The sequence below is a fragment of the Sinocyclocheilus grahami genome, unplaced genomic scaffold (genome assembly GCF_001515645.1).
Source record: "Sinocyclocheilus grahami isolate Dianchi unplaced genomic scaffold, SAMN03320097.WGS_v1.1 scaffold489.1, whole genome shotgun sequence".
Classification (NCBI taxonomy): Eukaryota; Metazoa; Chordata; class Actinopteri; order Cypriniformes; family Cyprinidae; genus Sinocyclocheilus; species Sinocyclocheilus grahami.
Window position 1 is genome coordinate 272,810 of NW_015505668.1, and position 13,003 is coordinate 285,812.

A 13,003-nucleotide genomic window follows, 5' to 3' on the forward strand; every position below is an offset into this window, starting at 1 on the left:
GTCACTTTTGATCAATTTAAAGCATCCTTGCTAAATAAAAGCATTAATTTCTATCATTTCTCAAAATGTTTAAAATAAAATAAAAAATAAAATAAAAATACTGAGTCCAAGCTTTTGAATTCTGTGTATAATGTTACAAAAGCTTTTTATTTCATATGAATGCTGATCTTTGGATCTTTCTATTGGATCTTTCTTACTGTTCAAAAATGTTTGACTGGTAGTGTATGTATGTAGCCTATGTATCACACTCATATCACATCTTGTTTTGGATAAGAATAAAACATCAGGTCCGACAATATCGTGTCTTTTTTTATTTAAATCTAGCTTTATTCCAATTGGCCCATGGAAACCTCTATGAACACACATGACTTGACTTGGCTAAAAAATTGCGGGGGACGAATTTACGTTTTATTAAAAAGTGTTTACGCATAACGTTACACTCACGGCGCGCAGCCGCGCAAACACATTAGGATAGGTTAGATGCCTGCCTCCACTGCGAGTCCCTATCAAGCACTTTACCAATTCAACTACTCTCCTCTCCTCCTCCTGCCTGGGTCTTTGGCCCGCATCACTCACCGCAGAGCAAGCCTGTTCTTGAAAAAATCTCCTGTGAAAACATGGGAAAAGCCGACTTAATCGCTCTGTCTATAGTGCATTGTGATTGGATGTTTAAGCTGTCAATACAGGAGACAAACCAATGGGCCACTGGCTGCTTGCTGTCCCTGCGTGATGGTTTTCGGCAAAAAAACATTCTGTCGGCCCCTTAAGTGTGTCGGCCCACCGGGAAAATGCTCGTTATGCCCGATTACCAATCCAGCCCTGGTGGTGAACCCTTCACAGCTTCACACTGAGGCTACGTCCACACGAAGTCAGAGATTTCCCTATCCGATCTTTTTTTTCCCCTCGTCTCAAGAAATATCTGTGTCCACACGAAACTACAAAACCGACACAAAACGGTGTAGTATACATGCCAGACCAGTATGTGGCGCTGTAATTCTGCCACAGAGATACACTAAAAACGGAGAAGAAGACTTGAATTATGCAGATAAACCTTGCACGCGGTATACAAACGAACATTTGTACAATACATTTATTAATCTGTGTTAATGTTAGTTAATAAAAAGACAATCGTTCAGTGTTTGTTCATGTTTTTGTTGCTGTTACGTGATGTAGCAGTGTCTGTAGCCGAGACGTGGGCTGATGACGTCTTCGTTTCAGAAAATATTCGCTGTCCACACGAAAACGCAAGGGCGGTGTTTTCAGATTTATCCACTCTGGGAACCGGTTTCAAAAAATATCGGTTTCACTCTCCCAAAATGCTGGATCCGTGTGGACGAAATGCCTATACGATACAAAATGTATGTGTATGCAGCTAAACGCATCTCCGTGTGGACGGGGCCTAAACCTCTCCTTATTAAAACCCCCACTCTTAATGGCATGTCCCTTAGGACAGCCTGACCCATCATTCCCCTACTCTTTGACCATGTTTCATCATCATTAACTTTTTTTCTTTAGGTATTGCTGAAGCCACATTGTCCAGCATGAAAATGGTTGCATTTGAATTAAATATGGCATAATCATAAATGTCTTAATTGCATGACTACACAGGGTAAATTAGATCAGATGTAACAGTCATCAAGCTAATATGAAAGCCAAAATGTAATCCCGTCCCCCAACAGATGCACACCAGCTCAAGATTAGAAGTTATTTCGGCATCTCACTCGTACTCTCACACACCGCTCTCCCATGGCTGCATTGACAGCTGTTCATGGTTGTTTTTGTCAGTTCATTGATATATGCCAATAGCCTGCACCCTACCCCAAATTCCACAGTAGTGTAGTAATAACAGGCCATGGCTGAGACATGTCATTTCATATTGGGTGAGTGGCAAAAAAAAAAAAAAAGTGCAAAAAAGGAGTGTGACAATGTCTCTGAACTATTTTGTATGTGTGTTTTTTTCTCTGAAGGAAAGTTGTGGAAGTGGTTTAGTAAGTAGAGCATTACAGGTGAGAATGCAAAAGCATTTGTCACAAAAAGAAACCCCAGAAGTCATGTACAAATCAGAAAAGCATCTACAGTCCATCATTCTTTACAATTCAATTCATACATTCATACACACATTTGCAATTTGTGTGGTGGTCGAACAGTTGGTCAATATATTATCAGACCCAATGACACAGTACTGTACAACCTCTGCCACATGTAGGTGTGATATGAGTAACCAGCCAAATGGCAAATTGCTTCAGTAAAATTCCTAGAATTATTCTTTATTTATTTTTAGCTTTTGTTTATAGGTCAGTATAGTGCAGAGAGGAAAGTAGGAGAGAGAGAGAGAGGAGGACTGGGGTCATGACCTTGGCTAGACAACAGCTTGTGTATGCCCTGAGTATGTTCATGTGCCACAGCTCTGGCAAGATGCTTAGGTTATTTGACAAACAATTGTTTTGCAGTTTTAGATGGTTCCCCTCATATTTTCAGCAGAAATAAAACAGTAACGAATACTATGCTTCCCTAATACGTTGGATTTGATTAAATAAGCAAATAGATGCATCTGACCAGTTATACGCCAAGATGGGAGCTCCATGGGAGATCAGGACATTCAGACCAAGTGGCTGTGTAAACTATAATTAAAAAATCAGCAGCATGAAGCCGGAGTGAAAAGAAAAGAAGCAAATCAATCATTATCCAGTGTCTCACTGTGCCAGAATGGTCGCCTTTCTGTGAATGCCATGGTAACATTGTTATTTATTTTGGAGGAGAGATGATCAAATGATTATTTTAAAGAATAGACTTGATTACACAAGGGGCAATATTGAGTAACAGGAGCAGTGCTTCTATGATTTTGCAATCATTCAGTATTTTCAGAGCCCTTCTTATGAAAGTACTTTATAGGCTTAACCAGCATTTGGTATTTTGGTTCAGAGAAAAAGCTGCACCATAATAAACCACAGGCTAGTCTTTCATTGCTTTATTAACCTCTTATTGGAAATCCCATTTTATGTTCACAGTAACACTTTGTAGGAAGCTGAGGAATGGGTTCAGAGGGTACAGTATAACCAATCACTTACAGAGCTTTAGCATGTCACAAAATAGTAAGGGTGAATGATGACCTAGAACTTTTAAATGTTAATGTTATTACACCTTTAAGGGTCTAGAGGCATGTGCAATATTCCTGTATGTGATGGTTAACACAAGAAGAAAAAAAAACATACTTCATGTTCCCTAGAATCTCAATGAAATGCCTTTCTGGTAAATCTCACAAGAGGAAAACGCAATTTGAGCATTACTGAAAAGATAATGACACTTTTTATAGCTTTTAAAGCAACCTGGTCCCAAACTGAACTGGGCTTTTTAGACAACCGGCATATTCACTATTTGTATGATGTGTAACTGAAAACAACATTTATTTTTTTTCAATATAAATAATTTCTATATTATTACTCTAAATTTCTAATTTCTTACAAAGTGGTTAGTTAAATTAATCAAATGCTGAATTACTTTAGTTTGTAATGGTTAAATCATCAGTGTTTCCTGTGTGTTCACAAAATGTTAACACAAATGCATTCATACAGGCAGCTGCAGCACAGTGGGAATCTCAGCTACAAGGCTCTTTGAAGCTCTTTGTGTGTCGGAATGTTTCTATGGGTTACTAGATATGAGCCATTGTGGAGCTTTCACTTTGAAGTGTAACTGACACACTCAGTGTACTGCAATGAGTTGTGCTGCTTTAGAGGACTCTGCTCAGAGATAGCCCAAATCAAATAGAGTTTGGCAGCTGCTGTCTCTGCTGAATGCTGGAGAGAAGTGGTGTACAAAAGAAGAGGAAGGGGGAAAAAGTCAGTCCATTAAATAGTCCAGGTGTATCTAGTTGGCATAAAAATATATTGATCTATTGATCTATATCTGAGTAACTGTGGCTTCATAGTGCAACATTTTAATTTAGCTGAAGAAAGAATTGAAGTATATCTATAGATTTCCATGTGTAGGTCTTGCCTTTTTTTAAGTTTTCTTTTGTAAAAATTAGCAAAATAGCACATTTTGTTTTGTCACTTTAGAATAATGGTCAATGTAACTATGCGGGAAGTAATGCAGGACAAATAAGTAGTGCTACATTTGCATTTCAGGTACTCTTTAACCTACAGTATATAGAAACTTACAAATAGCAATTTTAGGATTGAGATAGACTAATTATAAAGAATTGCCAATTAATTACTAATTAAAACATTAACATATTTCTGAAATGTGAGCATTTGTAACAGATGATGAGGCCCAGTTGCGGACACACATTAATATTGTCACATTCCACATGAACATACATGTAGAATATATGATATAATATAGAGGACTCTGCTCAGAGATAGCCCAAATCAAATAGAGTTTGGCAGCTGCTGTCTCTGCTGAATGCTGGAGAGAAGTGGTGTACAAAAGAAGAGGAAGGGGGAAAAAGTCAGTCCATTAAATAGTCCAGGTGTAGTTCCGTCTAGTTGGCATAAAAATCTATTGATCTATTGATCTATATCTGAGTAACTGTGGCTTCATAGTGCAACATTTTAATTTAGCTGAAGAAAGAATTGAAGTATATCTATAGATTTCCATGTGTAGGTCTTGCCTTTTTTTTTTAAGTTTTCTTTTGTAAAAATTAGCAAAATAGCACATTTTTTTTGTCACTTTAGAATAATGGTCAATGTAACTATGCGGGAAGTAATGCAGGACAAATAAATAGTGCTACATTTGCATTTCAGGTACTCTTTAACCTACAGTATATAGAAACTTACAAATAGCAATTTTAGGATTGAGATAGACTAATTATAAAGAATTGCCAATTAATTACTAATTAAAACATTAACATATTTCTGAAATGTGAGCATTTGTAACAGATGATGAGGCCCAGTTGCGGACACACATTAATATTGTCACATTCCACATGAACATACATGTAGAATATATGATATAATATATATATATATATATATATATATATATATTATCAATTGCGGTGTACAGCGTTTATTATGAGGGGGTAGAATCCACAGCTCAGTACTCACTACCCAATAATCATGAATACTTTTAAGTAGGCTACTCTTTTACTCTTACTCAAGTAGATTTTTGGACAAGTACTTTTACTCTACTCACACTACATTTTTTGGAGGTAATGGTACTTTTACTTGAGTATATTTGTTCAGTACTCTTTCCACCACTGGTTGTGATAGTCTAAAATGGCAGAAGACATAACTCGGGGGAGAAGAATTGTTTAATAAATTATGTTATTTTTGTTTTCTTTGCACTCAAAAAGTATTCTCGTTGCTTTGTGAAACTGAAGTTGAGCCACTGTTGTCACATGGACTGTTTTACCGATGTCCTTACTATGTTTCTGGACCTGGGAACATTACAGTGGCGTTGCTGTCTATGCAGGGTCTGAGAGCTCTCACATTTCATCAAAAATATCTTAATTTGTGTTCCGAAGATGAACGAAGGTCTTACAGGTTTGGAACGACATGAGGGTGAGTAATTAATGACATAATTTTCATTTTTGGGTGAATTATCCCGTTAAAAGACATCAAATATTTACTTGTACCTTATGTGTACCTTTATTTTGTACACACTGAGTGTGTCAATGTGATGAAAGCCTATCATAGTTTTGATGCTTATTTCTTTAGGGGAAAAGTCTGGAATATTTTATTATTCCCATTACAGTTAACACTGCAAGTGACTTTTGTAGCTTTATTCAGCCTGGTCTCGTTGTTTATACGTAGGTATTAGTATGTATAGTTTACAAGCAAAAACCATTTTTGTACATTTTTATTGATGCTGAAACATACTATTTGGATATTGGTATCAATGCGATTTTATAATTTGATCAATGAGCGATTTAGATTTTTAGACACCTTAACTTACCCCCAAACCTAACCATTTTATAGCAAATATAAAAATATATAAAACATAATTGACTGAAATAAGAAAGGAAATTACCATTTTGGTAACAATATAGCATTAAAAGGATATTTTTATAGTTGCTAATCCCACTCCTACCTCAAACCTAACCATAACTATTTCTTAAAAATATAAATAGTATAAAGAAAAACCATGACAGAAAGATAAGTGCAATCACAATAATTTATTTATTGCTAAAATGTCAACAGCAGCACAAAAAGTAATCCAAATGATGAGGCGTTTTGCAGTTGCATTCCTCTCTGATGGAATACGGTAGGTTTGTGTGAGGTGCAGAACATATTTTAAGTTGTTAATCTCTGAAAATATTATGCAGATTACTGTCCACTCGGCATGCATTTCTCATTAAAACACACCTCACCAGAAACACGGCAAGTATCAATCTGTGACAAAGCAGGCGAGAGCCAATGAGCGTTCAATTTTCCTGTTGTCACAGCATATCTGAGAAAACAACTTTGTGTCCCACTGCAAACAAATTAAACATTACATGATAAGTAATGATTAAACGATTGCAGAAATGTTATTCATTTTGAGGGTTTAAAGTGTAGTCTTGTTGAACATTGTGTATTCTTCGAAACGGGTTGGCAGCAGAAATCAAACAGAACAGAACGAAATGTTATCATTTCATATTAAGTAAATGAGCAAACTTAATTTAATAATGCAATTGAAAACATAATTCCACTGATATGACTGAACTGAATACAATACAACATAAAAGGTTGATGCCGCAATTTCAATATTCATAAGGATTAATTTGTAAGTCTGTAAAGTTGTTAATACGTAAATACTTTACATTTTAGGTTTCGTCACTATGTCAGTATTCTACATTAAAATGCTGTAAATATGTCAGTATTGTATGTTTAGATGCTCTAAAAATTTCAGTAGTATGTCAATAGTAGTATCAGTAGTACATTTAGTGTCTGTAAAAACACAAGTAAATGTATGTTTTGTTGAACCACATTTTACATTTCACATATTCACATTTATGAGATCACATTGCTTTATCCATTGTAATGAGAGTGATCTAAAGTGTACTTTTAAAACCTGTGAATTAATATTTTGCTTATAGCCAGCTAAACTAAATTCTGTTCTTGTAACAGAAATGGAATTATTTTTGTACATGTCCTACAATTGTTACTGTACACACATAGCCATCTTCAATGCTACAGTTAATTCCATTATAGCGTCCATTTGTTGTTTAATTTTCAGAAATCTACAGACCTTATTTGTTTTGTTAGATCCAGGTATTCAGGGAGCATCTAGCCACAGATGACATGGTCCAAATTTCAATGCTGCTATTTGATGATAATTATATTAATATTGCTGCTACAAGTCTATAAATAAAGTGTCACCCGCTGTTGTTTTGAATGAGTTTGACAACTAACTGCAAATGTTCCAAATATGTCACTTCCCAAACCAATGAATGTCATTGTGAAATGGTCTAGCTTGCAAAGATGATGTTGCATTGCAATCATTGCATTGCGTTGCACATCATTACTTCAGTAAATGCAAATCTGATTTTTTTCTTTTACTATCTATCATTATTTATACTTTCATTCATGTAGTTCTTAAATCTGTGTCTTTCTACATTTGATCACTGTTAGATTCTCATCAAATCCTTTCAGTGATTATTCTTGGATTCTGCTTTTAATCCAAGGGAATAATATTAATTAGATACATATTATGTCATATATCTTCAGCATATATTTACTCTTAATTGTGATACAAGAGTCCTTTGCTTTAAATCAGATACCTGATTGCCCATAAATTATTTAGTTGTTGTTGTTTTTTTCCTGCCCTATTCTCTGGTGTGTATGTTGACTTGTAACAAAATATATCTATATTTTTTCTTGCTGTGTAATTCTTCTGTTGTGTACTGTCAATAAATTGACAGATTTTATTTATTTATTTATAACTCTACTTTTATTAAAGTGGGGTAGAGAAGAAACAAAAACAATAAGGGCATTTGGGCTGATCAACATCCCTAACTTCCTGAGAAAATGATTAAAGGGGCTTGCATGTCATGTACATGTCATGGTTGCATGGACAACCAGTTATGTCCATCCTAATTAAACGTCACCTGCTTTGAGTGAACTGTGTGAGGGTTCCCTTTATACTGCTTACTCATAATTAACTTAAGTTCCTGGTTTTAATTAAAGATCAGGGATTCACTGGTGGTTAAGACCAATCATCATAGTGAGAATACCCAATGTTTCTAACTGCAGTGGCTTAGAATAGGCATTCAGTTAGATGTCCAGGGAATACAGTATGCTCAATAGGGGCTGTATTAATGAAGGAAGCAAGGCAGGCAATATCTCGAAATCGGAACAGGAAACGGTGTACAAACGGAAAGGAAGCGGTTATCAAAGTAAAGCAGGTGTCACAAGACGATACTACTATAGTGTCTGCATGAGAGGTTTGAGTAAGAGGTCGTATCTGACAGGAGATTTATAGCCTCTTACTTCATTCAAGACCATTAAATGATTATTTGATATTTGAGTGGCTGCTCAAACATCTTCAAACTGAATGGCTGAGAATGAATGGAGCGAATGTACCATTCTTGTGATGAAATGTTTGCAAAATATTTGCAGTTTCTCCCATTGTTATGCTTTTTTTCTATTATACAGCTGCCACAACTGTTGGCATTTGTAAATGAATGAATGAATGAATGAACAAATGAATGATGATAATACTAATAATAATAATAATAACAACAATAAAACAGGATCCCAATATCTTGTTTTATGTAATGTTGCTCCTAAGATCTGCTTCTCAAAATACCTACATCTTTAAAGCCTCTTTCCTGGTGACCATTTCTCTTTGATAGATTATCTTTGATATCTTTGATTCATTGACTCCTAGTGAAGCCTATAAGCTGGGCATCCAAGGAATCTTATAGATTCAAAAAGATGAAAATGCAACACCTACAATGTGAACATGCTGTGTGATATTATATAGTTTTATTTACAAGAATATTGAAATGTACCAAACATGATATGTATTATGTATAGTATATATATATATATATATATATATATATATATATATATATATATATATAGATATGAAACTCGACCTGAAAGACTAGTTATTAAAGTAGTATTATTTGGACCTGAACAGCTTGTGCTCCCACTAGCCTTGCAGTCTAAGAATCCTATATATCATTGCCCAGAGAGCATTTGTATAAAATGCATACAGCATACTTATGTGGCCTATATTTTTGTCTCACCCTCTTTTTGTATGCACTCAATCCTTTTTTTCTTAGACATATCCATTAGCCTGCTGTCATTGGTGGTGACTGCTTGTGGCTTGGCCCTATTTGGCGTCTCTCTCTTCGTTTCATGGAAACTGTGCTGGATTCCATGGCGCGAGCAAAGCCTCTCTCCAGGCACCAAGGAGGGTCATCCCGACCCCCCTCATCCTCATCCTCATCCTCCTCCTCCACCCCTTCAACCCCAGTCCATCTATACCAAAGTGGACGCCACCCTCGACCGCCGGAGTAATGCCCGAAGTTCAGTGGTAAAAGAGACTACTGTGCCGCCCACTCCGGTCTCTCCAGCGGCTCCAGGATCTCCTCCTGCAGTGCCAGTGCCTGAGGCAGCCCTCAAAATAAGCCACACTTCACCTGATATTCCGCTGGAGGTGGAGTCTAAGACTCAAGAGAATGGTGTCCATGGCAACTCACGCATGCAGAGGCAAATCACAGATCACTCCTCGACCTGTGTCAGGTAAGTCAACCTTCTATAATTACTTTAATATATTCTGGTAAAATGTCAGTCTCTCAACAATAGGACTGGCTGAGAGGTCAAGTTGATGTCTAATCAGAGTTTATCACTAAGTGCCTCTGCAGTACAGGACACTGACCTCATAAAGATGCAGTTTTAATTTTAAAGTTGGACAATTTTAAGGCCATAGGTTTGCAGTGTTTTCTTGCACATTTTAAAATTACAGCATAAAATGTCAAGTACATTCCTGGATAAGGAAGATATCCATTCTTTTGAAACAACCTACAGCTGTTTATAATTAACTATATTACTTAAAAGAAGAATACTTCATCTAATTTTTTATAGTAAAAATCGTAACTAGTTCCTTAACATTTGTGTCTTTTATAATATTGCATTTGTTGCCATCGTGTTAACAAATTAAAGGGATAGTTCACCTAAAATGAAAATCATGTCATCATTTACTCACCCTCCACTTGTTCCAAGCCTGTATGCGTTTCTTTATTCTGAAACACAAAATAAGATGTTTTGAAGAATCTTGGTAACCAAACAGTTGACGGTAGGCATTGACTTCCATAGTATTTCTTAAAATTCTTTAAAAAAAAATAAAAAATCTTCCTTTATTTTCAATAGCTGTAGAACAAAACTTGAGGGTGTGTAAATAATGACAACATTTTATTTTTGGTGTGAACTGTCCCTTTAAGCCACAATGAGGTTGTGTGGTAAAGGGAATATGTCCACGAGTAAGGGTGTTCCTAGGCACAATGTGAGTTAATCCCTTTTAAATTGGTAAAGTGACACTATAAAAAAGATTTCAATTCTGGTTCTGATCTGTCAGTGGATTATTTTGCTTCATCACTAATTTGGCAATTTTTTTATGATGGTGTATCAAAGGCTTGACTGAAAGTATTTATTTGGTATTAGATATTTAATTTATTTATTTTACTCATATCCAGTATTATTGTCTTTAACTCCCACTATATGTCATCAGGCAAAGTTCAATTCGCCGTCAGATGAACCAGTCAAACCCTGACTTCACAGTAACCCAGTTCCAGAGGCAGGACTCTCTGACTGGCATGAGTCTGGGCCAGCTAAAACCAGAACTCTACAAACAACGATCCCTAGATGTTGAGGACAACCGAAGCAGTCGAGTGGGCAGCTGTGGATGCCTCCACTTTATTCTTAAATATGACTGTGACCTGGAGCAGCTCATTGTCAAGATTCACCGAGCCCAAGACCTCCCTGCCAAGGACTTTTCCGGAACCTCTGACCCATATGTAAAAATCTACCTTCTTCCAGACCGCAAAACCAAGCACCAAACCAAGGTGCATCGTAAGACTTTAAACCCTGTATTTGATGAGGTCTTCCTCTTCCCTGTGGCGTATGCGGACCTGCCCACAAGGAAGCTGCACTTCAGCGTCTACGATTTTGATCGTTTTTCACGCCACGATATTATTGGGCAGGTGGTGGTTGACAATTTTCTGGATCTAGTAGACTTTCCTAGTGAGACGAAACTCTGCAGGGATATCCAGTATGTGTCCTCGGTGAGTAGATTTTTCATGTTTCTGTTAAAAGGTAAATTCTTACAGATAAGAATAAATCTGAATGCAAATAGACCTCAAAACATTTAAGAGTCAATTGAGAGATTCAGAGAATGTGTGTGACCAACTTAAATGTGAGCAAAATCTGCATGGGGGAACTTTTTCACCTGTCACATGAAACTCCCAATCATACTGATTCCTATTAAAATAAATATAATGCCCTGAAATTTCACAGAGCAATGGTAAATGTGACCGTGACTCTTTTGGACATGACCCACATCTTTTTTTATGTATTATGTTGTTGTGCCACACACTTCCTACTCATTCCATGGCCGATATTTAGATCACTGTTCTTACATTCAGTCCACTGATGCAAAATCTCAAATTTCATATTACCCTCAATGGGTTTGGCTACACATTATTCCATACTTATAAAGTAGGATATAGGATAGTATAACTACTGAGAAAGTAATTAAATGTATGTGCATAAAATATTGATGAGTTGAAATTATTTAATTATGTGAGAAGAAAGAAAGTATGGAGTGATACAGGATACATTAAAATCAATAGCTACAATATGTAGGAAATCAGTTTCAGAGGGCCATCTAATAAAAAAAAATAAAAAATTCCAAAGCACTCACAACTTTGCACATTTAGTATGTCTTATTTACCACACAGTTGAGACAGACCACTGGTATTACAATTCATGGGTGAAATTGGAAAGGGCAATATGATGACTTTAGTGAAGTAAATCCCTCATTCTGTTACTGCCTAATCTTTATGGTAGTTTTTGCTGTTAGATGACAGCGTAGCTGCAGCTGCTGTTGAAAACTCCAGATACCATAGAAACAACCAAAAAATGGTTAGTGTTGTCAGAATTTGTGCAGCATTTACTGTACTGCACAAACACATTATCTGGACCAACCAGAAAAAATATATATATATAATTTGATATATGATATTGAAATGTGAGTTAAACAAGTCATTTTTGAGATTTTGCCATTTTCATTCGGTATCACTTTATATTCTGTCATTAATGAATAAATGAGTAACACTATTAGATACTCTGATTAACCATTTTGTAAGTAATAGCACACACTTAAATGCAGTAGTTTACAATTAGCTAATAATTTGATATATGATATTGAAATGTGAGTTAAACAAGTCATTTTTGAGATTTTGCCATTTTCATTCGGTATCACTTTATATTCTGTCATTAATGAATAAATTAGTAACACTATTAGATACTCTGATTAACCATTTTGTAAGTAATAGCACACACTTAAATGCAGTAGTTTACAATTAGCTAATAAATAAAAATGTTATGCCTCAAGGAGAACTACTAATAAGAACTTTATAAATGCAGTTCCCCTTCAGGAACTCAAGCTGCGTTGGAAAACGCTATGGGAACGCCTTCAGCGTAACCACGCTCTGAATCACATGTGTAATCAGTCCAATGGAAGGGCGAGACGTCATAGGTGGATGACGTAGTGACCAGGAAGCTATAAAAGCATGTGAGCTGGAACTGGCGTCAGCTTTCTGTCATTCAGCAAGCGCTCTATGTTGTGTCAGTCATACGTTTCGTTCTGTGAGTCTTATTTGATGTTGTTTGTCTGAAAAACAAAATATACATCATGGCAAAGGCTACAGAGAAAACAAAGCATAAGGGTGAAAGCGTTTCAGGTGTTCCTCCCTGCCCTCGCTACATCAAGAGCGGGGATGCACACAGTCTGTGCGTTGTCTGCTTGGGGGCGAAGCATGCGGAGTCGGCTCTCAAGGGGGCCGACTGGC

At 36.3% G+C, this 13,003-nt stretch overlaps 1 protein-coding gene across 1 annotated transcript in view; it reads left to right on the forward strand.

Moving 5' to 3' along the window:
- The window catches only part of LOC107554003 (synaptotagmin-9-like), a 61,384-nt gene that overhangs the window by 1,026 nt on the left and 47,355 nt on the right, over positions 1-13,003 (forward strand). Inside the window, exons 2-3 of the mRNA XM_016236359.1 lie at positions 9,215-9,677; positions 10,663-11,215. Of these exons, the coding sequence (XP_016091845.1) occupies positions 9,215-9,677; positions 10,663-11,215 (1,016 nt within the window). The remainder of the gene's footprint in view (positions 1-9,214; positions 9,678-10,662; positions 11,216-13,003) is intronic.